This window comes from Bos indicus, chromosome 22 (assembly GCF_029378745.1).
Source record: "Bos indicus isolate NIAB-ARS_2022 breed Sahiwal x Tharparkar chromosome 22, NIAB-ARS_B.indTharparkar_mat_pri_1.0, whole genome shotgun sequence".
Lineage (NCBI taxonomy): Eukaryota > Metazoa > Chordata > Mammalia > Artiodactyla > Bovidae > Bos > Bos indicus.
This window is the reverse complement of record NC_091781.1, coordinates 5325462-5353305: the sequence shown is the minus strand read 5'-3', so window position 1 is coordinate 5353305 and position 27844 is coordinate 5325462. Positions and strand designations below refer to the sequence as shown.

The 27844-nt window shown below is 44.6% G+C and overlaps 1 protein-coding gene across 3 annotated transcripts in view; it reads left to right on the top strand.

Moving 5' to 3' along the window:
• The first annotated feature begins 19518 nt into the window (after positions 1-19518).
• Positions 19519-27844, top strand: part of GADL1 (glutamate decarboxylase like 1) — a 194497-nt gene continuing 186171 nt past the window's right edge. The window contains exon 1 of one of the 3 annotated variants that reach the window (XM_019984721.2): positions 19519-19713. In XM_019984721.2, the coding sequence (XP_019840280.2) occupies positions 19677-19713 (37 nt within the window). In that variant the 5' untranslated portion in view covers positions 19519-19676. Of the gene's footprint in view, positions 19729-27844 lie in introns of all 3 variants that reach the window. The other 2 variants (XM_019984720.2, XM_070777301.1) reach the window with 2 other exon arrangements.

Sequence of the window (27844 nt, the reverse complement as noted above, 5' to 3'; positions counted from 1 at the left end):
TTGATATTTCTCCTGGCAATCTTGATTCCAGCTTGTGCTTCATCCAGCCCAACATTTCTCATGATGTACTCTGCATATAAGTTAAATAAGCAGGGTGACAATATACAGCCTTGACATACTCCTTTCCTGATTTGGAACCAGTCTGTTGTTCCATGTCCAGTTCTAACTGTTGCTTCCTGACCTGCATACAGATTTCTCAGGATGCAGGTCAGGTGGTCTGGTATTCCCATCTCTTTCAGAATTTTCCAAAATTTGTTGTGATCCACACAGTCAAAGCCTTTGACATAGTCAATAAAGCACAAGTAGATGTTTCTCTGGATCTCTCTTGCTTTTTCGATGAACCAGCAGATATTGTCAATTCAGTCTCTTGTTCCTCTGCCTTTTCTAAATCCAGCTTGGACATCTGGAAGTTCACAGTTCATGTACTGTTGAAGCCTGGCTTGGGAAATTTTGAACATTACTTTGCTAGTGTGTGCTGCTGCTGCTGCTGCTAAGTCGCTTCAGTTGTGTCCAACTCTGTGCAACCCCATAGATGGCAGCCCACCAGGCTTCCCTGTCCCTGGGATTCTCCGGGCAAGAATACTGGAGTGAGATGAGTGCAATTGTGCGGTAGTTTGAACATTCTTTGGCATTGCCTTTCTTTGGGATTGGAATGAAAACTGATCTTTTCCAGTCCTGTGGCCACTGAGTTTTCCAAATTTGCTGGCATATTGAGTGCAGCACTTTCACAGCATCATCTTTCAGGATTTGAAATAGCTCAACTGGAATTCCATCACCTCCACTAGCTTTGTTATGCTTCTTAAGGCCCACTTGACTTCGAATTCCAGGATGTCTGGCTCTAGGTGAGTGATCACAACATTGTGGTTATCTGGGTCGTGAAGATCTTTTTTGTACAGTTCTTCTGTGTATTCTTGCCACCTCTTCTTAATATCTTCTACTTCTATTAGGTCCATACCATTTCTGTCTTTTATTGTGCCCATCTTTGCATGAAATGTTCCCTTGGTATCTCTAATTTTCTTGAAGAGATCTCTAGTCTTTCCCATTCTATTGTTTTCCTCTTTTTCTTTGCATTGATCGCTGAGGAAGGCTTTCTTCTCTCTCCTTGCTGTTCTTTGGAACTCTACATTCAAATGGGTATATCATTCCTTTTCTCCTTTGCCTTTCACTTCTCTTCTTTTCACAGCTATTTGTAAAGCCTCCTCAAACAACCATTTTGCCTTTTTGCATTTCTTTTTCTTGGGATGGTCTTGATCCCTGTCTCCTGTACAATGTCACGAACCTCCATCCATAATTCTTCAGGCACTCGATCAGATCTAATTCCTTGAATCTATTTTTCACTTCTACTGTATAATCATAAGGGATTTGACTTAGGTCATACCTGAATGGTTTAGTGGGTTTCCCTACTTTCTTCAATTTAAATCTGAATTTGGCAATAAGGAGTTCATGATCTAAGCCACAGTCAGCTCCCAGTCTTGTTTTTGCTAATAAGCTCCTGGTAATTAATTACCTGGTTTAGGCTTAAGCCCTCCTACCAAGTCTGTGAGAGCTTGTAGCTCCCCACAGGGCATACCCCACAGTGACAGTGTGGGGTGGAGGACCTCGTTTTACAGTTTTCTCAAGTGGACACTGACCAGGCTAGGAAAGGAGGGGGCCTGCCCGGTGGGACTGAAATAGTGACTAGTGTCCAGGAAGACCAAGTTAATAGATTTTAGCTGACTTGGTTACTTTTTGGAAGGACTGAGAAGTAGGTCTGTCTCTCTGGTCTATCCCTGCTTCACCCCCCACTCCTTCAGCACACGCCTGAACGTATGTCACACATCAGAACTGAAAATCATTGGCTTGTGGAGGGCAGAGGAGACAGGTTGGCCTCACCCTCATTTAAGAGAGTGATAGAGCTTGGAGAGTCAAGTGGTCTGCTTGCCTGATGGCCTTCTAAATACAAACCACCCTTCTGGGTGGATACACCACCCACAGCAAGTGTTTCCTTGATAGCTAAAGAGGAAGCAGGACTTGAATTTTGGACAAGCTGAAGGCTATCTGCCAACCTTAATCAGAGGGATAGGTAATAATCAACCCCAGAGCAGGAATTTATTTATCGTCAAGGTCCAATGCTATAATTTTTTGCTGTATTTCATATATCTACATCTCATTTTTTTTTCCTGAACCATTTTAAAGTAAATCTCACAGTTATATAATTTTACCTCTAAACATTTGTGTATTGTTCAAATTTTTAAACTCTTTCTAAAAGTAACCAGAATGTCATTATCATTCTTAAAAGAAAAAACTGATAATATTTTGTTAATATTATTTAATACTTGAGTCCATGTTCAACTTTTCCAAATTGTCTCAAATATTTTTTTTCAAACTTGGTTTATTTAGCCCATGATCCAGACAAGACTTTTGTATTGCATTTGGTTGATGTGTCAAAAGTTTTACCTGAAATGTAGGACTTATATCTCAAATTTCATTATTTAGAGTATATCAAGGTTCCTCTGAAACTGGATTTCATTTTCCAAATTATTTGTGATTGCTTTCATTACTGAAACAATGTGAAATCATATATCTTCATCCAGGTTATTGGTTAAAAAGTAAATGAAGGAAAAATGATCCAATATGAATCTCCCTAGGCTGATCATAATACCTGAATTGTCCAATCACAGTAGATCTACCTAATTCAGTGTTACCTAGCCTTCATCTTGGCTACTAGGATCTTTGGGAAATTTTTGTAGTCTTTATCTCCAGAATCAAGTCACAATTTGGGGTCATGCTTCCAATTTCTATACCTGAAATTTTAGCAGAAAATGATGACTATGTCTTAAGAACCATGATGGGGTCTCCCAGGGGGTGCTAGTGTGTGAAGAATTTGCCTGCCAATGCAGGAGACACAGGAGATGCGAGTTTGATCCCTGGGTTGAGAAGATCTCCTGGAGAAGAAAATGGCAGCCCACTCCAGTATCTATGCCTGGAAAATTCCATGAAGAGAGGAGCCTGGTGGGCTGTAGATTCTTTACCAACTGAGCTACCAGGAAGCACTGTAGATACACCTGAGCAGCTAAACAACGACAGCGTGGTCAGGGGAGGGGGGAAGACAGGGGTGTGCTCGAGGCCCAAGGCGGTATTGGGACCCAGACAGTGAAGCATTGTTCTCTTTTTCAGCTGAGAGACAATGGAACCTGTTCGTTTCAGGTATAGAATGTAATGATTCAATATTTGTATAGGTTACAAAGTGATTACCATAATAGTCCAGTCAACATCCATCACTGCACGTGGTAAAAACAACAACAAAAAACCCGTTTTTCCTTATGATGAGAACTTTCAAGCCACACCCTCCTGGCCACCCCCGAGTGTGCGCCACAGTATTGGTAACCATAGTCACCCGGCTGCTCGTTAGAGTCCCATCACTCACTCACCTTGTAACGGGAAACTTACACCTCCTGGCCCCCTTCCTTCACCCACTCCCTAGTCCCCCCAGTCCCACCTCAGACAGCCACCAATCTGTTTTCAGTACTTATGAGCTTGAGTTTGTTTGTTTCTTATCTGTTTTTTTAAGATTTCACATGTAAGTGAGACCATACAGCATTTATCACTCCACGTGTTACGTATTTCATTAAGCAAAAGGCCTTCAAGGTCCATTCGTGGCGTCACAGACGGAAGGACGGCGTTCTTTTCTGTGGCTGAGTAGCGTGCCGTGGTGCGTGTTCACCACACTGCCTTTACCATTCGTCCATTGGTAGAGCATGTTTTCCCTCATTATTTCAAGATAATGGTAGACAAAACTCATGTAGATTAATATTACTACGTTTTAAAATGTCACCATTCGCTAAATATTCCCTTCCTAAATATTTCAATTAGCACGTTAGTGAATTTACCCCTTAGAGCTAACTGAGATTGCTTCCCAGATAGTGATGGACCCATATCCAATAACTTACCCATAAGGGCCTGGTTCAGGAACATGTGAAAGGCCTGTTCTTAAACACAAGCAAGATGTAAGTGGTGATGGATATTACAAAGTAGACAAGTTTATCAGTCAGGGTCCTGGTGAGAAGCCAAGGCCAGCACCATCCACACGGGGACAATCGAGCGTTTACTAGAGGGATGGCTCTCCTTATGCCAGCAGACATTAAGGAGTAACATTCTTGGGCTGGCGACAGTGAAATCCTTCGTCTTCCTTGTCCTGCCTGAAGAGGCAAAGCTGGAGGAATGCTTCCTGGAACTCAGAGAGACTGGCTGTTTGGAGGGCCGTGGGGCAGGAGCCACATCGGTCATTAGTGGGGAGACACGACCAGCCTGCAGGGAGCCAGCAGGGAGGGGGCACAGGAAACTCACACTCCCCGGCCCTGCCTGTCTCCCAGCAAAGCCCCCGTTTGGTGAATCCAACTAGATACCAGAAGGCAGGTGGGGAAGCCCAATAGAACTACCCACCCAGGCCGGCCCCCTGGGCACGGAGCAGGGAGGAGGGGTCTGGGAAGAGGGATGAAAATGCCCAGCATTTTAGGCATTTAGGTGGCAAAGCAGTGTCACCCCGCTGGCATGCACCTCTTCCCCTGAACCTTTCTCTCCGAGAAGGGTTGGAGGGTTGGGGGGTGGGGGTTGCATTACTCAGGCCCAAACTCCTTTCATAATATTGATGCTGCTTGACTGTTCATATTAGGAATTTTTCAGGATCACAGTCTTATCTTGAATCTTTTATTTACTTTCTTTGGAACACATCCAAGATTGTGTGCTGTTTTCTAACGACTTTTGCTACCCTTAAACACTGGAAAAGACATAAACAAAAAGGGAAAATTCCAAAGCTTCAAATTTACACTACAAAGTTTAACAAGAAAGTGTTCTGAGGTCTAGCATGCATTACAGATTTGACCTCTTTATTTCTTTTCCTCAGCAGATTAGTCTTGGTCCTTTCAGATCTTAAATTCACCATGGTCAGCAATTTTTGGCAGAAAGGTACAAACTCCCTCAAACTTCTTTACTTTCCAGAAATTTCTGTGTCAGTTCACTTTTGCATGGCTTATAGCAACAGCCACAAATCCAAGTGCATATCAATTCCTGATAGGAATTTGAATAAATCGGGCTGGGTAGAGACTATGACACTTGTTATTACCAAACACTAAGCGTTTTACATAGATTAGCTCTTTGCTCACCACAGTTCTGTGGGGCAGGCAGAATTATTAACCCTATTTCTCAGATGAGGAAACTGAGGCATAGGGCAGGTAGTGCAGAAACCTAAAGAAAGTGGTGGCTACTCATTGTAAACATGTGGGAATCTGGATCATAACCCTGTATTTTTTTTAAAAAGCTTGAAATCTGAATTGAATAGGAATTCTCTCAATTAAGAAAAAAAAGCAGTTATTGAGAAACATAAAAATATTATGCACAGGCTTCCTGATGGTCCAGTGGTTAAGAAGCCACCGCCAGTGCAGAGAACACAAGTTCAATCAATCCCTGGTCTGGGAGGAGGATCCCACGTGCTGAGGGGCAATTAGGCCCATGTGCCACAGCTGTGAAACCTATGCCCTAGTGCTCAGGAGGGACACCTCCTGAAGCCCACTCCCTCTAGAGCCCACACTCGGCAAGAAGTGAAGCCATTGCGATGAGAAGTCCACGTGCCACAACTAAAGACCTGCAGGCAGCGGTGAAGACCCAAAGCAGTTAAAAATAAATAAATATTAAAAAAACAGAAACATTATGCAAGCCCAGCAAAGCACCTCTGTGGGCCAGCAATGGCTTCAGACAAGCCCAGTTGCCACCTCAGGTCAATGATACTAGAAGCCACATAATCCAGCAAAGCTCAAATGTTTTTAATTTAGAATACAAAGAACCCTGGGCCTCCCAAGTGGCGCCAGTGGTAAAGAGCCTGCCTGCCAATGCAGGAGACTTTAGAGATGCGGGTTCGATCCCTGGGTCAGGAAGATCCCCTGGAGGAGGGCACAGCAACCCACTCCAGTGTTCTTGCCAGGAGCATCCCCATGGACGGTGGGCTACAGTCCACAGAATTGCAAAGAGTCAGACACGACCGAAGCAACTTAGCACAGCACAGTGAATCCTGGTAAATTGATATAAACCCACTCTGGCTGGGGAAGAGCAGAAACTGACCCACCAGGCCACCCGCTTTCCTTAGCAGAGGATCCCAGGTCTCAGGATAAGTTAACTAAAAGTTGCCCAGAAAGACCCCAGCAAGCAAGGAGCCGCATTTGCATCGCACCCTCGAGGCCGCCACCTGGCCTCCCCCTTTTCAATAACCCTCCTTTATAGAGCATTGCCAGGAGGAATCTAATTTCACCTTCAATCATTTTTTCCATTACTTTTATTTGGAAAAATAAATAACCATCCCTTTGCTGAGTATTCAGGCTGAAATTGGGGAACCACTACCCGGTTGGAAGAAAATGTTTGGTTTGCTGTGTTCATTTACTTTTCTGACAGTTCCTGTTTTTTTGTAATGTCAGGTTTGAAGCCAACAGACACAGGAACAGCTGTGCTATAAATACCCCGAAAAATGACTTCATATCCCTGAAACTTAGTTCCTACACAATCACACATATCTCTTTTCAAAGTTTCTTTGCCCTCAAAGAAAAAGCCAGTAGTAATTAAGGCAGACAGATAACTAATTTGGGGGAAAGTCATTTGAGAGACAAGGGCTTTTAAAAGGGAAAGTTGTTTCCAACGTCTTCACCATCAGCTCTAATCGGCAGCTCTCTCTCCTCTCTGCGACTCTTATGAGGCCGCCTGAGACCTGTGGCTGTCTTGACCCTCTGGTGTGTGGGCCGAGCTGGGAATGGGGGGCAGCCAGCCTGCAGGGTAGTCCTGTAGAACAATGATGTGTGGTCTTGGCACCCACTCGCATTAGAATCACCTGGGAAGAGGAGGGCCTTGTTTACAAGGCAGAGTTTCAAGCTCCCACTTTAGACGAACACCAACTCCAATAATCTCTGGAGTCTCAGCAGTGGAATTTTAACAAGCTACCCCAGGTGATTTGTGGGCAAACTATAAACAGAATTATTATGACAGACAGCGTAGAATAAAAACAATAAATGTGCATTCTTGTGCAAGAATATCGCCTTCCTTGTCAATAAGCAAAGGATGGTGCAGCCATCAAGCCAGCAGCCTCCACAGCTGCCCCGACTGTTCCCTGAGGGGACTCGGGATGGAGAACAGGGAACTGGGCCTGGAGGGTGCGTGCATATCCTCAGAATCATTTCCATGAGCCCCGGCTCTTGAATCTTCCCATACACAGAGAAGCACGAACTTCATTAACTTGAGATGGCCGGCTTTTCTTCAATTAGCAGGAATCTTTTAATATTTGACTACCTGCAAAATCCCCTGTATATCCTGGCTCCTCCCTTACCCCTTCAGAGCAGTCCCGTGGAGAATCTGAGAGCTTGTCTCCTGGGCTCAAGTCCTCAGCAATTCGGCCAATAGAACATAATTCTCAGCTCTTAGGTTGGGCAATTTTTTTTCCCAGTCTACATGCATTTCTTTTTTTAAAAAGTACGTATTAATATTTATTTGGCTGTGCTGGGTCTTGGCTGAGGCACTCTGGGTCTTCCCTGTGGCAGGAGGGATCTTTAGTTGCAGGACGTGGACCTAGTTCCCTGTCCAGGCCCCCTACATTGGGAGCGTGGAGTTGTAGCCACTGGACAGCAGGGAAGTCCCTTGACATGCATATCTTCCATGTTAGACGTGACTGCAAATGCTTTCCATGGGCCGTCCCATACTCCCCAGCAGTCCCTGTAAAGTAGGCACTGTCATCCTCACTTTCCAGGGGAGGAAGCGGAGGCACAGAGACCCTTCATAAATTTCCCGAGATCACACAGCTGGTTAGGGGCAGAGGTGAGAGCTGGAGACCCCTCTTTCCACCTTCACTCCAGGCCTTCCTCACCCTGGGGCCCCAGGATGGATGGATAGTTGCTCAGTTGTCTCTGACTCTTTGCGACCCCACAGACTGCAGCCCGCCAGGCCTCCTCTGGCCGTGGGATTCTCCAGGCAAGAATACTGGCGTGGGTGGTATTTTCTTCTCCAGGGGCTTTTTGGGGTCTCCTGCACTATAGGCGGATTCTTTACCATCTGAGCCACCAGGGAAGCCCTGGGGTGCTGGTTTCAGATGTAGGTTCTGGGCTCGTCTCCCAGAGATTCTGACTTGGTGGATCCTTGGGACGTGCCACCTGCCTCTGAGGGCTTCACAAGTCTGGGGAGGAGCTCCCCTGCTCTCAGTGCCACCCCTCCCAACATGCGGTTCTCCAGCAACATTCCCTCGGGTCGGCGTCCCTCCAGCGACCCCTCTGAAACCAACTGTCCTCTGGTCCCTCCGTCAGTCCCAGATGGTGGTCTCACTGGAGCACGACCCAGAACGGCCTCCCCTGCACTGTCAGGCTGGCTCTTTGCACCAGATCCTTCCCTCTCCTTGAAAACGTGCTCAAGTCCCCCCGCCCCCACTACAGTCTGAAAGCAAGACAAAGGTGAAACCCAAACCACCACGCTTCCGACTCTCTGCTCATCTTTAACATCCAGCTTTCTGAATTACCAGTTCACCTTGACCATCTCTACCTCTACAAACCCTCGGGTCGTCCCTCAGCCCACTGCGTTCTGCCTCTGGCCACCACCACCCTCGATGTGGCTTTGTCTGGTGCCCTCTGTGTCACTATGTCCCGTGAGGATGTCTTCCGGCTTGGCCTCTGCGAGCAGGTCTGGGGGACTACTCCTGACAACCCCTCACTGTGTTTCTGTCGTCTAGACCTGACTGTCCCGCTTCTTCACCGTCTTCTCTTTCTCCTGTTGCTGCCTCCTCCCCTCTGTTTGCCCCTTACACCCAGGGGGCTCTCTCAGGTTCTGTCCTGCCCTTTCTTTTCTCCTCGTCCTGGTGATAATCAGTCTTGCCTGCGTCTTCATCCACCATCCATGAAATCTTTGTCTAGGATCTCCTTCTCATTCTCTTGCTCCTGTAAATGCCCTATTTTAAAGCACTGTTTGTAGGCCTCATGGCTGTTTCACATTTATCCCAAGCAATTCATTATTGATCTATGAGTGAGTATGAGCTCAGTCGCTTCAGTCATGTCTGATTCTATGCATCCCTATGGACTGTAGCCCACCAGGCTACTCTGTCCATGGCGATCCTCCAGGCAAGAATACTGGAGTGGGTTGCTATGCCCTCCTCCAGGGGATCTTCCAGACCCAGAGACTGAACCTGCATCTTCTGTGTCTCCTGTATGGCAGGCAGATTTTTTTACCCACTGAGCCACTGGGAAGCCCTCGTTACCGATGCATCTTACCCCAAACATGATTTTAGCTCTTTATTATATTTTACTTTCTGTTGACAGCTTCATCATCTGCCCAGTCTCCCAAGCCAGAAAGCTGAGTCAATTCTGTCACACACCTACCTTTACTGCACGACTTGAACTTGCTAGAAAATGCTTTCTGACTGCTTTACCCCTTAGTTCTGGTTTAAAAACAGCCTCAGAACCACTCTATCTTCAGCTCTTCTTACCTGGTCTGTCTTTAATATGTCACCAGATTTGACTTCCAAAGAAGCAAAGTTGATAATGTCACCTGTTGACTTGACCTTCAGTGTACAAGTTCAGATCTGAACCCCTTGACTTGAAGACAGGACAGTACCCAACCCCTTTCTCAGATCCCCACCGCTCTGTTACTCTCCCTCTCACCCACCGTCCCCCGACCCCTGTCCTGGCCACCCTGAACTATTGCTCATTTCAGCTGACCTCTGATTTTGCACAAGCAGATTCTTCTAATAACTATTTCTTTTCTTCATTTGGTAAACAGTGCCTTGTTTTCTAAGCCAGCTGAATGCTGTCTCCTCTGGGGAGCCCCAGTCTTCCCAAGCAGAGTCCCGTTGCTCCTGCTCTGGCTGCTGCAGGGTTTGACTCATCCCTGAGACAGCTCTTACCAGTGTGTCCTAATTCTCTTTCTTCACCTCTGTCTGCAGTCCTCAGCGGAGAGCGTCACAACACACAGACCCCTGGCTGGTCTCATCTGTCTCCGTAACCTCAGAGCCTGCCCACAGTAGTTGTTCACAGAGTGGTTCTCTCACGGATGGCAACTTCTCTCTGGCACCCAGAGTGCAGCCGCTGTCACAGTTACGTATTTTCCTGAGGTCCATTGCCAGGTTGGTTAGGCTTTCTCCAGCGGGGGAATCCTGAGGCTTTCAAGGCAAAGGAATCGGTGCTGGGGGAGGATCCCGCACACCAGCTGGTGGGGGTCCTTGTCATGCAGGCAGACTAGAATCGTCATGCAGACTCCACTGGGCCAGGCAGGAAGGTCAGGCCGATACAGTCTGCCTCTCTCTACAGAGGTTCCTATATTGCCAGTTCCTTCTGCAGCCCAGCCACCTCCCCCCAGGACCTAGGCCACGACTACTTACTGCAACCTGCCTCCCCCACACGTGTGGAGTCCCCAGCCCCATTTCCTTTCACGCCCAAAGGTAAAGTTCTCTGCCCTCTTGGTTTCTCCAAATATCCAACCAGTGGCCCTGACGGCCTGTCCCAGGCAGTGCCAATTCACAGAAAGGTGAGCTTGTCAGGGCACAGCATAAGAGGGGTAAGGACAGTGGCCGCTCCTCAGTCCCCACCGACTGGCACCCTGAGGGAAGGCAGGCCCACTGCAGCCAGAAGCTTCTGATTTTTCAAGAGATGCTGAGCATAAGAGTTTCATGAGAGACAGCTTTGCTCATGGTAGGAGCCAAAGACAACATGTTTATAGGCCAAATTCAGCCGGTAGCTGGTCAGTTTGTGACCTCTGACCTAGGCCTTTCTGTCAGAATTTTAGGCTCTGTCTCTCTGTTGGTCCATCCCCTCATCACAAGTTTTCACTGGTCCTGGAAAAGGCAAGAGAGCTACTTACTCCCAGCAGAAGATGCTCCTCTCTCTGACGCAGTGTGGTGCTGGGGACTTCTCACAGTGGCTACAGGAGCACAATCATAGAAACAAAGGTTAGTTCGTTTCTTCATAAGTCACCACATAACATTTGGTTTATGTGGTGGAGAGATGAAGGGTAGGCCAGGTTGCATCCTTTCCTCTAAGGACCATTGCTGTATTTTAACATTGACTGTTTATATCAGTGGATTCTAAGTTATCTGTGGGAAGGACCATGTTTTTAATCTGTCTTAAATCAACAGTAAAATATGATACTAACAAATCATTAGAAAAGCAAAATAAAAAGATGTAGGCAATGCTAGTCCTGATTTGATTTTCATGTTATTTGATACATCAGACATAAAATTAGTCTGTCAAATTGGTATAAAGCAGTGGTTCTCAACAATTGGTCCCATGGGATGTTTGTCAACATCTAGAGACATGGTTGGTTGTCCAGATTGAGAGAAGAGATGCTCCTGGCATCTAGTTTGTAGACCCCAGCGATGCTGCAGCCCAGCATCTACCCCCCGGCCCAGAAGGGACAGAGCAGCTCCCACAGCCACCTCCAGGCCCAAGATGCCAGCACTGCTCTTACATGTCAGCATCGTTTCCATTACATTTTCTAAATTACTCCTTCCTTTTTTCTCTGAACTTATTCGTGGACCAGTTATGAGTACTTCTCAGACTGGCACTGGTCTTCAGACCACACTTCAAGAAAGAACATTCTAGAGGTATTGCCACTGCCTTTTTGATCAAACCCAACATGTGCACTAATGGGGGGGAGATTTCCAGAAAACTTAGTGTATTAGCCACGGGTCCTAATAGTGGGTAGAGGAAGCCACACTGGTTACAAAAAAGACATTTATTTTTTAAATGACATAAGTAACCGTAATGTAAGTCCTCTAGAGTACAGTCATGAGTGGCCAGGACAGAAGAAGGAATACAATATCCCAGGTCACCTCACAGGACCTCACTGACATACACAGCTCCCTTGTTTCTCTTGGCTAATGATATTTTAATCAGTTTAGCAAGATTTCTCATGATAATCATTGGTTTCTCACCTCTAGTCAACAGTGCTTGTTAAAAATATAGATTTTAGGTTCCCATTCAAGACGTAGGAACGGGAGAGGAGGTGCGTCTAATTGGAGAGCTGCAGTATTTGGAAAATGCTGAGAGAAGGGAGACCACTGTGGACATTTCCCCCACCCCCACTTCTGAATCCAGTCACAGCACATATCCTGCTGATGTGTTCACTTGGCAGTCACTTATTCAGGACCTGGTTCATGCCGGACACTGTGCTGGGTTTGGGGCATCAGCAGTGGAGATAGACAGGGTCCCCTCCATGCACGGCTTGTACATACACACTTGTTACTTCCCCTCTCTGGCCTGTCTCTCCTCCCAGCTCTCACTGTGTGCTCCCCACCCCGGCCAGTGGCAGCACTTTGCCAGCTCTCACCTGGATTATTAGAAAGACTGTTCTCACCTCTGGTCTCACCCTCCATCCCTCTTCCATAATGCCACTCCATCTCTCCATCTGTCCCCAGATTAAAACTCTTCACTGGGTCTCTGTTGTCTCCAGGAGAAAGTCTAAACTTCTGAACCTGGTCTACAGGATCTTGAGGACCTTATCTCTGGGCACCCCCCCATCTCTACACTTAGCCTTTCTGAGAAGCACTGACCCAATTATTGATGCCAACACTTTGCACGTGTCCATCCCTCTGCCTGGAAGACTGTCATTCCACCTCGATTCCTAATATGTTATACTTGTATTCATTTCTCAAAAGGTAGCTCTTCACACCAATAATGGCTAACATTTATGAGGTGCTTGCATGTGTGCATGCTAAATCTCTTCAGTCGTGTCCAGCTCTTTGTGACCTTGTGGACTGGAGCTCTTCAGGCTCATCCCTCTATGGGATTCTCCAGGCAAGAATACTGGAGTGGGTAGCCATGCCCTCCTCCAGGAGATCTTTCCAGCCCAGGGACTGAACCCTAGTCTCATGTGTCCTGTATTGGCAGGCGGGTTCTTTACCACTAGTAGCACCTGGGAAACCCATGAAGTGCTTCAGTTCAGTTCAGTTCAGTCGCTCAGTCGTGTCCAACTCTTTGCGACCCCATGAATCGCAGTATGCCAGGATTCCGTGTCCATCACCAACTCCTGGAGTTCACTCAGACTCACGTCCATCGAGTCAGTGATGCCATCCAGCCATGAAGTGCTTACTATGTACTAAAATCTCAAAGTATAGTAGGCACTGTGCTAAATATTGGCTTTAGTTACTCTTTATAATGACTGTCGATGAAAAATAAGCTAATTTTTGTGATTTTCCATTGGTTGTGAAGCAAGTGGTAGACGTGAAGTTCAAACCAGGTTGATTGTAGAGCCCACCTAGAGTCACTTCTTATTTCTCATCTCTAGGGATGCTTTCCCCATGGCTGCCCTATCCCAGGTAACAGTATCCTCACTTTCAAACATTCGCTGCCCCTCCCGGAAGAAGATGATTATTTTCCGGTACTGTTGGCTTCAGGCTTGGCCATGTGACTTTCTTTGCCTGATAAACCATCAGCAGAGACAATGGCTGCTGTTCCTCTAACAGAGGCAGAGATATGGTTTGCCTGTTAATGGTCCATAAGAGGCTGCTCCAGCATCCCAGGTCTTGGCTGGGTGATGAGGAAAGCTGCTCCAGATTCATGATGGCCATTTAGCAGGAATGAGAAATAAATCTTAGCCATCATCAACCACAGGGATCTGAGGACTTACTTGTTACCAAACAAAACCAGGTCATTCTGACACAGTTGCTGCCTGCTCACCACTGCTTCTGTAAATGCTTTTGTACCTACTTTTAAAACAAAGTCTTTAGATAATTTTACTTATTTAGGACTGTGCTGAGTCTTCGTTGCTGTACAGGCTTTTCTCTAGTTCCAGCGTGTGGACTTTTTCATTGTGGTACCTGCTGTTTGGTTGCGGAGCACAGGTTCTAAGGCACTTGGGCTTCAGTAGTTGCGGCCCATGGGCTCAGTAGTTGGAGCTCCCAAGCTCTAGAGCACAGGCTCAAGAGTGGTGCCACAGGGGCTTAGATACTTTGAAGTATGTGGGATCGTCCCGGATCAGGGACCAATCTCCTGCATTGACAAGCGGACTCTTTACCACTGAGCCACCAGGGAAGCCCTATACCTACTTTTATTGCTGCCTCTAACATGACACATTTTGATTTAACCATTCATACATTTATTTCCCAGGCCAGACAGTGTTATTTGAGGGACCATGTCTTATTTGTGAGCTGCATTTAACTCGGTGCCTGTTACATCATCAAAACTCCAGAAGAATTATTTAAATGAATGACTGAAGAGTGGACCAATATGATTGGTTGTTCATCATCAGTTAGCTGCAGGAACCACGTTCAATGTCAGATGACTTTTAGAATCCCAACGTCAGTCTCCAAATCCCTTGATCCTAGCTCTAGCGAGGCAGATGTTTTTTATGATGATAAAAACGAAGTATGTCACACACTGCAAAAAGAAAGAGCTCTTGAAATCCGTGAGTTTGAATCCCAGCTCTGCTTACTAAGTATGTTGCCTTAGACAGAGGCCTGGTTGAAAATTTATAAAATGGAAAATTTATATGTTGAAGAGAAAGAAAACTGTATCCTTCTAGGTTCTTCTGGCTGATCTAAGACTTGAACTGACATGAGACACGTGAACAAAACAATGTCCATTTTAATTTCATATATATGAGAATCCCACATACATAAGTGTTTCAGACACAGAAAGGTAAAATGAGGTACATACAGCATTCTGATCCAAGGAATGGAATAGGGGCCCAAGGCTTCCAGGGACAGGAAGGCAGTTCATAGGATGACCAGAAGAAGAGCAGATACTCAGTAGTTAGGTGTTTGTCCTGCCATACAGATGAAGCCAGTTAGATAACATTTATCTTCAGTAGAAAGATAAATGGGAAATCTTCTTCCCAAGAAAAATGGGATTTTTCTTCTCTGGGAAAAATCCCCAATTTAAATTCTCCAAGGTAGTTAAGGGAGGGGCAGTAGTTTCTTTTGGACTCTCAGGGTCTTGATTGCTTTCAACTCAAAATAAGTACCTTGCAAACATGGCACATTTGGGGAAGGCGCACGCTGAACCCCTGCAATTGTCTCCTAGGATCACAGGCCAAGTGTTCAACACAGCTCGACTCACTAGGATATGGTCATGACATTTTTTGAGGGGCTGTCTTGAATCTACCCTTCCTTCCTCTGTGTGTGGGATCACTTTTTTTGAGTATGGTAATTGTGGGGGCACTTCAGCACCTGGGGAAGATATTCATCCTGTACCCTCCATTGGATCCAGACTGCCCAATCTGGTGCACTCATCTGATTGATTTGATCAAGTGCCGTTAAGATGAGAAGTTGCATTCTCTCCAGGTACTTGAGGGAGAGTCTCATGGAGGCATTGGGTCTTCCAGGGAGGACACGGGCATCCTTGGTTAGACCTGTCCCTGCAAAAAGATGCCTGCTGTACCGCCTCCTCATTGAATTCTCAGAACTGGCTTGGTTCTTGCTTGACTTTCAAGCCTGATTTTTTAACCTCTAGTCAAGTCTGATGTCTCTGATATCCTCCGGTAAAGTGCCTGTGAAAAGAAAATTCTTCAGGTAGGCAGATGTCATTTAGCTTGTTTGAAAACAGTAAATAGATGACTATCTCATTTTTTCTCCCCCATCTCTCCACTTTTGTTTCTATTAATTGCTATAGTCCTTCTTCCTCATGTGTCTTCCCTGGTGGCTCAGATGGTAAAGAATCTGCCTGCAATGTGGGAGACCCGGGTTCCATCCCTGGATTGGGAAGACGCCCTGGAGGAGGAAATGGTAACCCACTCCAGTATTCCTGCTTGGAGAACCCCCATGGACAGAGGAGCCTGGCAGGCTACAGTCTGTGGGGCCACAGAGTCGGATATGACTGAATGACTAAGCACAGCATAAGAGTTCTTTGATTTATCTAAGTCGTGTTCCTTAGATTTCTAGCACCGAATTGTGCTGATTGTAATCTAAATGATGTTTCCTGGCAGTTTTGAAGTCTGCTTGAAATTTATGAAGTGAACTGAATGCTCTTTCATGAAAAATACCTGCCTGACCCAAGCTCCTCACTGCCCTGTCCAAGATGCACATGCTTTCAGATCAGTCTGTCTGTCTGGAAGTATTCTTGGCTCTCTAACACAGCTGCTTTCTCTGTCTCTCTTTCTGTATCTCTCTGTGTGTCTCTGTCTCTTTCTCTTTAAGTCTACTTGGGACAGGCACTGTGTCAAATGTTCTTCCAACTATGGCACCGTTTTCTGGCTGCCTACCCAGTATCCACTCTCTCCCTTACCCTGGATAGAAGAATCCCTAAAATGCCTGGGTTAACAGACACACACACACACAGAGACAGACATACCCTGGCTTCTCTTGCAGAAAGAATATATATTGGATTTTACATGGACATTGTTGGATAAGGCTTCCAAGAAGGTTATTTTAAGGAACCTGACTCAGCTGTCCGGTTTTATTTTGTTCTTTCCCCTTCCCTCTCCTTGCTTGGCCATGAGTCAGACTGGAGTTCTGGAAGCCATTTTGTGTCCATGACAAAGTCCTGAGGCTGAAACTTGTATTAAGGACACTGGAGCAGAAAATGAGAAGGCTTCAGGCCCTAGATGAAAACATGGAGCTACAATACCAAATATAGGACATCAAGCTCAACTACCCTCGTGTTAAGGGAGAAAAACAATCTGATTTTTTTTTTTTTTCTATCTAATTTGGGCCTCTACTGCTAGCAACTGCAAGTAGTTCTTTACCAATACATAGATTATCATGCAAAAATCCTATAGAATTTATACTATTAATCTTGTTTTACAAAATAGGGCCTTAGGCTAGTTGTGAAGCTTACCCAAGTTACTCATTCACTGGACAGTATTGGATTGACGATATTGGATCATTATTGACGCTGGGTCTGCTGGGTCAGCATTTGAATGTAGTGTCTGCTTGACAACAAAGGCTGAATTCTTGATTATTACATTTTACTGCCCCTGCGCTGAGCATGCCACCAGAATGTAGACCAACATGACCCGTGGGCCTCCTTGAGTAGGCGTGACTGCTGGAAGTTTCCTCACTGGAAAAGGTGCTGTGCGTCTTCTTTCTTCTCTCTCACAGCCTCTCCAGCAAAAGGGAAGTTTTTAAACTCTGAGTAAAGTATCCCAATAGCCACCCATCTCTGTGTCTAGAGCTACTTCCTTTTTCTTTTCCTGAATGTAAACTCCTAATTCCTTGGAGAATTCCTAGGGGGAAATCTGTTGTCGAGATGAAATTAGATTCCAGGAAAAGTGTGTGTCACAGAGTAAATGCTCAACAAATGATGAACGGATTTATGAATGAATGAATGCTATTTTCATGGCAGTCTTTCTTAAGACCAGTTTTGGGGCCCTGCCTTGTTATGAAATCTGTAAGGAGCCATGATGGCTGGGACAGTCCCGTTTCTTGCAACACCAACCAGCCTGTCTGTGTACCCTCCAAGGACCCATTTTCCTGAAAGGTTTTGGTGAAAAGTTCTTACCACCGGCTGTGGAAAATACCTTTGCTAATCAGTGCAACTGAGTGTAGACACTGGGCACAGGCTTTGTAATTATAGAAAGCTGCCTTCCAATCATAGTTCTGAAATGCTTTCCCTCTGTGTTTCTGGGCAAATTACTAAAGCTGAGCCTCTGTTTGTCCATATGGTACAAGGGAATAATAGTAATTCCCATTCATGGAAGGATTATAGAAGGAAATGTATGAACAGCATTTAGCAGGGTGTCTAGCTCATAGTACATGTTTAAAAATGCTAGCTACTATCATCAGAGAAAATGGTCACTGCTGGTTGGAAACATTTCTTAATCCTTCAAGTAGAATTAGCCCTGCTCTCAGCTCTGGCTCCTCAGTGCCCACTTCTTTCCTAGAACATGAAATAGATGAGAAAAAAGTAACTGCTCCTAAGCCTGTCTCTCTCAACTACTCTACAGCATTATAAGGGCAGGATTTTTCTTGAAATCCCTAGTTACTGGCACAGAAAAAGTGCCAAGTAACTGAAGAATAAAAGCAAGAAGAAATATAACACAATGCCCTTGCTATAGGAATAAATATGGGAGTTTATTGTTGCTCCCAAAGGCATACAGTTTATGCCTTTGCTATAGGAATAAAAATGGGAGATAACCCATTAAGAGGTGAGCTTAGAGAGCAGTTTTTGACTTCTAATCTAAGAAATTTGAAATGGCATATTCCCTGGTTGGGGCAAGAGGGGAAGAGGGAACAGTTCTATAAATTGGCATTTCTACAATCCACTGAAGCCCAGTTGGTCCTGGTTCGCCTCACACAGAGAGATGTAATTTAGCAGAGGCTGACACTGGTCACTGTTCCAAGCTGGGCTAGAGAGGGCCCACTTATTACAAAGCTAAAAAAAGTAAATGAAAATCTTGCCAGAGTGCATACTCCTTTCCATATTTTTTAATAGAGTCACCAAAGGTTAACTCCTGAAGTTCTTATTTGTGCTTCCATGACTAGCTCTCAGTACTTTGTCAGTGGAGCTACATACAAAAGAGTAGATGGAGGAAGGGGGTCTCAGAAACTTCACAAAATTTGTCTGCAGGGTCTTTAATATTTTTAATAACTCTAGTTTTGGGTATATTAGGAATCATCAGTTCTTTTGAGAGAAAAGGGCTGCACTGTCATCACTGATACAAGCTTTAATTATGCAGCCAGAGGAAATAATTCACCTAAGAAACCACTCTAGGCTCTGTGCAGAAGTAAACCAGGTTTTTTGTTTGTTTGTTTGTTTGTTTTAAGGCCCTTGAAGGATCTGGATTATGAATGCAGGTCTGTAATGTAGTTGTCATCAGTGTTCTTTGAATTAGCGTTAACTGATTGCTCCTATCATCTCAATGGCCTCACTTAAAAACTCCTAAGGGAATTTAAACATAACACTTGGAGGGACGGCAAAAAAAGCAGCCCTCACTGATGAGATTTAAATTTACAATAGGAACATGGCTGGAGCCCAACTTTCAGGGGCTTGCTGGAAGAATGAGTGTTGTGAACACTTTAGTCTAAACACCAAACAAATAGCGAATCCACTGCCCTCTTTGCTCTTTTTACCCCTGGACAACAAGGTGCAGACTGCCTTCCCTTCTTCAAACTTGAAATGTTGCGGAGGCAAAAGGGTGAAATCCGATCGGGGTAAGGCATTTGCTTATGGAACTCTTAAATGTCAAGGCAGGCCTGAATGAATGAGGAGCGGCTGCCCTAAAATAGGTTCCCTGCGCTGGTGGCTTGGAGTGGTCATCAGATTTAGCTTAGGGCTTCTCTCGCCAGATCGGACCCTGCGTGGTGGTGACTCCAAAAAGATGGAAGCTGGGAAGGTCACACTCCAAGGCTCACTCACTCATGCCCAGTCTCTACCTCGGAGCGGGGGTCGGGGGGCGGGGAGCGGGGCAAGGTTTGCTACGGGGTACGCCCTGCCAGTTCCTCGGGCAAATGCCTCACGCCCCGACACACCGTCCCCCAGCCCTTCCCAGCTCGGGCAGAGAGACCCTGGCCCCGGGTCAAGCAGGCGGCAGGGCGCCAGCAGCTCAGCAAGTATTAATAGAGAGGCGCGGGAGCCTCGGACGGCTGAGCTCAGGCAGCGCGAGCGCGTCCCCGTCCGTCCCGAGCGGTGGCTCGGGCCCAGCAGCGGCTGCGCGCACCTGCGGGTCCCCACGGGGGGCGCTGCCTCGGCAACTGCAGCCGCCGAGGCCTGAACGGCAGGAGCCGCGCCCCGGCAGCCCTGCGCGGAGCAGCGATGAGCCTCCTCCCGGACCGCGAGCGCGCCCCGGACGGTAACGACTCGCGAGGTCTGACCTCCCGCTGTCGGTGGATCAGGGGTCCCGGAGGAGGGTTATTTGTTTCCCCGTCAGGCGGCTGGTGTGGGTATTAAGTCCACGTGTTCCTGGAGTTTTTGCCTCCTTTCCTGCTCTTTTGGGTGTTCTTTGAATAAGACAAGTTCACTTTGCTAAAGCTCACAGAACCGCTCTTAAACAGCGGTGGGCACTGGGCGGGTTTTTGAGATCAAGCACAGAACAAGATTCACCGCTGGGGTGCCGCGGATATCTCTAGATGCAGAGGGAGCCCCTTCCCTTTAAGAAATGATCGTGCTTCTACTTGGGAAGTGCCCGGCATCACCCCTACCCCGCCCCCCCGCCCCGCCTCCACCTATCTCCTCCACAAACAGGCGTTAAAAGAGGCTACCTCATCTTATAGTGAGTGAGCCCTCGTGTTCTTGGGGGTGGGGGACCCGGAATGTTAGTTGTTCAAAGAAGGCATCATGCATCGTTCAGCAGAGTTCCCCAAACCGACTTTAGAACTCGGGTATCATTTAGTCCGTCTCGTAAATGATGGTTATATGATTCTGCGAGGGAAGAGTCTCAGGTTGCTATGAACGGGTGATGTAATACTCTGAACTTTTTTCCCATAAAAATTCACCTATTCACCTTTTCGCTTGTTTGCTAAAGATTTCAAACTTGACCCCTTAATTGCCTCGGTTTACCCCTGGTTCAGAAGCCCTGCCCTGAAAGGTCCTCATTACTGCTATTTGCTAGTTAGTTATTGACCTTTTAGGAAGAACGTTCCTCCAGGAATAACTCATCTTTGCATCAATAACCCTTTTGGACTGTACTGAACACGGCTTAATGAAGTTGCTTTTTAAGCCGAAACTCTCTGGGGGCTTGGTGAGGCAGGTGCACAGGGCAGGATTCCCTGGAGACCAGTCATGTAAAGGGCGGGGATTTTCACACAGTAATGGGTAAGTCAAGAATCACTGTGCTGCAAGAAACATTTCATTCCTCCCTTTCACAGTCCTAGGCAAAGTTACCAGCATCGCTACCCTGGATCCTCTTTTGAAAATAGTTTTTTAAAGTTGCATTGTTACTGTTATTCTTACAAAACAGAAATAGACTCACAGACTTCAAGAACGAATTTATGGTTGTCTTGGGGAAGAATGGGAGGAAGGGCTAGTGAGGGAGTTTGAGATGGACATATGCACACATATTTAAAATGAATAACCAACAAGGACCTATTGTATAGCACAGGGATCTTTGCTCAATGTTATGTGGCAGTCTGGATGGGAGGGGAGAATGGGGGAGAAGAGATACCTGTATATGTATGGCGGAGGAGTCCCCTTTCACCTGAAACTTTCACAACATTGTTTGCTAATCCGCTATACCCCAATACAAAATGAAAGTTTTAAGTTGCATGGTTACTGTTTCAATAACAATAACATAAAAACTGTCACTTTGCTGGAACTTTTTTGTGAAATGATTACTTTCATGTTTCTGAGATCAACACACAGTGCAATCCAAGGAAGATAATTATTTAAAAAACTGGTTGATACTTTAGGCTGATTTTTTTTTAATTCCTAATAATATAGCAGGTTTCTTTATGTGAGGGATGGACACACAGGATAGTTGTATCTGACTGCCTTAGCCCTGCACGCTTTTGTTTGAAATATTAATTCCTGTTTTAAAGCCACAAACTCTTTAGACCTCTGATAGAAACTTTTAAAGTGTCTAGTCTTCCTAAATTAAGTGTAAGTCCTTATAACCAGGCATGTCTGTACCTTGTGAGGACTTCATTGATTGCTATATATGAGTAGTGAAGTGCAGAGTTTAACCTTAAATCTGAGTTTTGGAGGATACCAAAAGGCTTTAGGCTGCTGTCAGTCCAGTTATCCTTGAGCAGGTGACAAGGCGATAACATGTCCAATAGCACCTAATTGTGCCAAATGTTTGCTATGACATCTTAAAAGAGGACAGGATATGTATCTGTCAGACTTTGTAAATTTCGAAGTATGTTTGACAAGACTGTGAAAGTGATGTGATGAGTATATTAGATGACACACGTTGTTAAAACAGACTGTCTGGCTGAATATCTGTTACAGACTATACATTATGGAAGAACATCATAGGGAATTTTATTACAAATAAATAATTCTTACTCTACTCCACATGTTTTGATCCAGTTTATAGTCTGCCCATAGTACATCCCAGAGAAATTTAGGCTAATTATAACAGATTTGAAGTTCAATTCCAGTAGAAATAAAGAATTCTTTGGACTCAACTCGTATTTTTCCTCCGAGAAGGCAATGGCACCCCACTCCAGTACTCTTGCCTGGAAAATCCCATGGACAGAGGAGCCTGGTGGGCCGAAGTCCATGGGGTCGCTAAGAGTTGGAAAGGACTGAGCGACTTCACTTTCACTTTTCACTTTCATGCATTGGAGAAGGAAATGGCAACCCACTCCAGTGTTCTTACCTGGAGAATCCCAGGGACGGGGGAGCCTGGTGGGCTGCCATCTATGGGGTCTCGCAGAGTCGGACACGACTGAAGTGACTTAGCAGCAGCAGCAGCATATTTTTCCTTCTGGTTTGAAGTTATAAGACAAACCTCCTACGTAATTTTGGCCTGCAAAGTCATAGTTTCTTTCTTATGCAGCTTTTGATTCTTACTTTGATTCTTCACTTTTAAACTGGAAGAAACTTTTAAGTTTTAATAATAAGGGGCAGAAACTTTTCCATTGAAAATCTGACTTTTATGGAATGTTGTAAGTCTGGTATATTGGAATAAAAAATTGAAACTGTGATATTCAGGAACAAAATTTCTGTGTAATTTTTTGGCCTCTTGTATATTTCTTTGTTTTCTTTCTCTCTATAAACTTTTCACTTTTTATTTATTCCTTTTGCTCATAATTTAAATGAAACCCACTGCAGGTAAAATTTATGACCCAGTCTCTTATCCCTCCTTTAAGGTATGAAGTGCTCATATTTATTGAACACTTACCTGCTAGGCTGAACTACAAGCACTAACCTCTCTAAGCCTCACTAGCGAGGAGAACTATTATTGTCTGCTTTTATTATAATTATAAATTTTTAAAAATAAAACTGAGGCTCTGGGAGGGTGACTGTCAGCTGTGAGTGTTCAATCCATTCCCTTAACACCTAACCCAGGGTGTTAGGTCCTCTCCTGCTGGAAAACAATGTTGCATGTCCACAGGTGGAACGCTGGCGAGACCCCTGGAAGGTGGCGCTAAGCTCACTGAAGTGACAGGAGCATTCTTCCCTTTCCTGTTGGGTGGGAAAGATGGAAGGGAAGAGCCTGGGTATTCAGAGAGCTGGCAGTGGCAGCTCCCTCTCTCCCTCTGGCCAGGGTAGGGACCTGTGCTTTACCCTGGGGCAGAAGCCCTCTGGTTGCTGGGAATGAAGGACAACTGTCCCTTTCTGAGGCAGAGGCAGTGCCCCATGGGATGCTCTCCAGCCCTTCTCTGGAGCAGATGTGGCAGGGGTCCTGCTGTCTCAGGCTGCCCAAGATGGGTCCACATTACAAGGTGGTACCCTGAGCTCTGCTCAGTATTCTGTAACAACCTAAATGGGAAAAGAATTTGAAAAGAATGGATACACATATATGTATACCTGAACCACTTTGCTAAACCCTTGAAACTAACACAACATTGTTAATCAACTATACCCCAATATAAAATAAAAAATTTAAAAAGACAGCACCCTGGGAGCAGGCGACCTGCAGTAGAGCAGAATTGTTCTCTGTGGGGAACTGTGGGGGCAGAGGAAAGAGAAGGATGCACAGCGAATGCTCGGATGTGTAGTATCTCCCAGTACATGATGAAAACTCTGTATCTCAGTCTCTTCATCTGTAAAATAGGGATAAAGATATCCACTAGTTGAAATTATTGTGAACATTTGCACTGATATACAGAGTGTCTGGCAGGTAGCAGGCTCTCCATAAACTTATTATATTCCGAAAATTGGATATAGAGTTTAATGAGGTAATTAGAATCTGTTAGCAAAGTGCAACTTGCCAGAAAGATAGTTAGTGTGAAATCCATTCAGCTGTACAACACTAACAGGCACAGTGTACCTCCTGATGTGGGTAGTCTGCCAGATGTGTGATCAGCCACACACGGGGTGTGTGTGTGTGCGTGTGTGTGTGCTTCGGGTGCTGTGTCTTTGCAGTTGGAGCTTTCATTTTGTGCAAAGAGTGAGGAGAAGTTAATTTATATATTAAAACAGAAGAATGAGTTAGGAGTCCCAGTGAATCCTGGGAGAGTACTTTTCAGAAACCAGGTTGCTCCTGGAGTTACCCTCACAACTCACTTTGAAAACATTGATTCTTGCCCAGTGATTTTTCTATTGTATTGAGTAATTTTGTAAATTCTGTTTTGTCTACATTGAAACACTTTTCAGAGTTTTTTGTAATTGGTTACATCTCTGTTTCTTACCTTAAGTCCATGAGAGCATGGACCGCATCTTTCTATTTACTGAATCCCCAGCATCTAGCTTGGAGGCTTCACTGGTGGTCCAGATGGTAAAGAATCTACCTGCAATGCAGGAGACCTGGGTTCAATCCCTGGGTCTGGAAGATCCCCTGGAAAAGGAAATGGCAACCCACCCCAGTATTCTTGGCTGAAGAATCCCATGGACAGAGGAGCCTGGCAGGCTACAGTCCATGGGGTCACAGAGAGTTAGGCATGACTAAGTGACTAACACTTTCACTTTTCACTGTACCTAGCTAAGTGCCTGACACACTGCAGGTACATATATTCAACATCTATCTGCTGAGTAAAGAACTGTGTGAGTGAATAAGAAAGTGATGGGTGGTAACAATGTGTGATTCCTGAAATACATCAGTTCTTATTTTTGCATTTAAGCTTGAATTCATACTCACTTTTTCTTCCTCCAGGTTGTTTATAATTGTGAAAATTTGTAAGTATTTACATGCCAAACAGTAGGGTGTTAAAAACATATAAATATTCCTTTGCTGGATGGCATAAATAAATTATGATAGGCTTTAAAAAGCTATGTGATGGCCTTCTATTTTTGGAAAATCATTACCTGTTGCAAAAGGATCTAGGTGGAAAGGCAACAGAGGATTAATAGAATAAAAAATATTCCTTAATTTTTTTTGCTTGTTTATGTTTTCAATTCTTATGTAATGAACTTGCTTTCTTTTATAAGGAAGAAGCACGATACAAGGACTATGTACCATAAGACAATTGGGAAGTTCGGTTTGACATAAATACACTACCATGTGTAAAATAGACAGCTAGTGGGAAGCTGCTGTTAGCAGGCCTCAGCTCAGTGCTCTGTGCTGACCCAGGGGATGGGATGGGGGCAGGGATGCTCAAGAGGGAGAGGGTATATGTATACGTATGGGAGTTGGTGATGGACAGGGAGGCCTGGCGTGCTGCAATTCATGGGGTCGCCAAGAGTCGGACACAACTGAGCGACTGAACTGAACTGAACTGATAGCTGATTCACTTTGTTGTACAGCAGAAGCTAATAAAATATTGTAAAGTAATTACACTCTAAGGAAACAAAATACCATAGACCACTTACACTGCATCACCTAATTCCCTGACACTGGACACTTAAGTTATTTTCTCAACTGACTTTCCAAATGTGTCTGCCCAACTCTTTTTGAACATTTAAATAAGTTTTGACCTTTCAGGGTTACAAAGTAGCATAATTGATTTAAAGAGATGAGCAGTTGAAAAAGAAACTCAAAGTAGGAAAAAGAAAGCAACTTAATGCCAATGACAAAATTTTCGAGCCTGTGGTACTGAATACATTGCTTTGCTGCAAATCAGTTAACTTTTAGTCTCTCCTGTGCCCTTGGCTTTCCTCCCTTTGTTGTGTAAGGATTGTGGCAGTTCATGAGTACCTAATTAGTCCGTGCTCCCTAGTTGTTTTGTGCTTGTACTTGAGGTGCTTTCATCCTGGCTGCCATTAAGTATCCTTTCTTTGTTTGCAGAGTTAGGTCCAGGAAAAAGAACTTTATAAAGCAGGGAAGGTGGTCTCTTGCCTTTCTTTGGCGGGGGGCGGAAATCACCATTCTTTGGGAATAGAGCTGTGAATAAGTACCTTTTAACCTTACATATTTTTTCTTTTTAACATTGAGATAGTTGGTATATAACATTATATAAGTTTCAGGTGTACAACTTAGTGATACATAATTTTTAAAGGTTATGCTCCATTTATAGTTAGTATAAAATGTTGACTATACTCCCTGTGTTGTACAATAGATGTAAGTCCCCCACATATGAACCTTCAAATTCCAAACTTTCAAAGGTGCAAACCTGCATTCCATCACTCAGACATGAGTGAAGCTGCAGCTCGCCCCTCTGTCTCCTGTTGCTGATGACCCTTCAGCTCTACCATCTCCCACCTCCTCTCCCTCCGCCAGTCAGTAACTCTTCTTGCCTGTTCCCTGGATGCCAGCCCGTGTGCCAGCCACTGCATTGTCCTACTGTACTTTCCAAGGTCCTGTACCTTAAGACTGAAAATGTTTTCTTTATTTTGTGTGTTTTTTAATATATTATTTGTGTGAAAAGTAATATAAACCTATTATAGCACAGTACTACATAGCCATTTGTGTTAGTTGGGGACCTAAATTTGTTGAGTCTAAATTTCTTGGAGTTTTGAACAAATTGGACTTATGAACACACTCTCAGAACAGAACTCATTCATACATAGGGGACTTATTGTGTAGTTGTGGATCATTTATTTTATATATAGTAGATTGTATCTCTAATACCCTCCTCCTATAATCCCGCTCCCCGCTTTCCTCTTTCCACTTGTGACCGCTAATTTTTCTCTGTATTTGTGAGTCTATTTTTTGACATATTCACCAGTTTGTTTCGTTTTTTGGATCCCACATGTAAGTTATATTATACAGTGTTTGTTTTTCTCCGTCTGACTTATTTCACTCAACATAATGCCCTCAGAGTCCATCCGTGTTGTTGCATACGTGCATACTGCAAAATCTCATCCTTTTTCATGGCTTAGTAGTGTTTCATTCTGTGGGTGTGGATTCTATATTGTAACATCTTTATCAGTTCATCTGTTGATGGACACTTAGGTTGCCTTCATATTTTTTTAAGTATAAATTCAGATTACACACACTGCTGGAGTATCGATGTTTCTTTTTTCCACATCACATGCAAGATCTTAGTTCCCCAATCAGAAATCAAACGCATGCCCCCTGCAGTGGAAGTGGGAAGTCTTAGTCACTGGAGCAAGGAAGTCCCTGCTACTGTATCTTTATTGTAAAGAGTGCTGCTGTGAACATTGGGGTGTGTGTATCTTTTCAAAATAGCGTTTTCCTTATTTTTTTAATATGTATCTGGGAGTGGAGTTTCATTATTTTTGAATGTATACCCAAAACTATATATGGTGCTTCTATTTTTAATTTTTTAAGAAACTGCCTTACTGTTTCCACAGGGGTTGTACCAGTTTACATTCCTAACAACCTCAGAGGAGGTTTCCCTTTTTAAAACACGCTCACCAACATTTGTTTGTGTTCTTTTTGCTTGTAGACATTCTGACAGGTGTGAGGTGATATCTCATGTGTTTTTTTTTAATGTTTATTTATTTGGCCGCAGCATGTGGGATCTTCAGTCTTGGTTGTGGCAGGAGGGATCTTTAGTTGCTCTGTGTGAGCTCTTAGTTCCCTGACCAAGGGTTGAACCTGAGCCCCTGCATTCAGAACACAGAGCTTAGCTACTTGTCCACCAGGGAGCTCCCTCACGTGCTTTTAATTTGCATTTCTTTGATGACTGATGATACTGAAGCTTCTGTATATATTCTTTGAAAAAGTGGCTATTTGCGTCTTCTGCCCATTCTTTAGATGGGTTGTTTGTTTTTCTGATGTTGAGTTGTAGGAACCGTTTATATATTTTGGATAATAACCCCTTATTGGGCATACCACTTGCAAATATTTTATTCCATTCAGTTAGGTGTCTTTTTGTTTTATTGATGGTTTCCTTTGCTATGCAAAAGCTGCTAAGTTTAATTAGGTCTCATTTGTTTATTTTCCCTTTTATGTCCTTTGCTTTAGGAGATAGAGCCAAAAGATACTGTTACAATATATGTCAAAGACTGTTCCTCCCATATTTTCTTCTAGT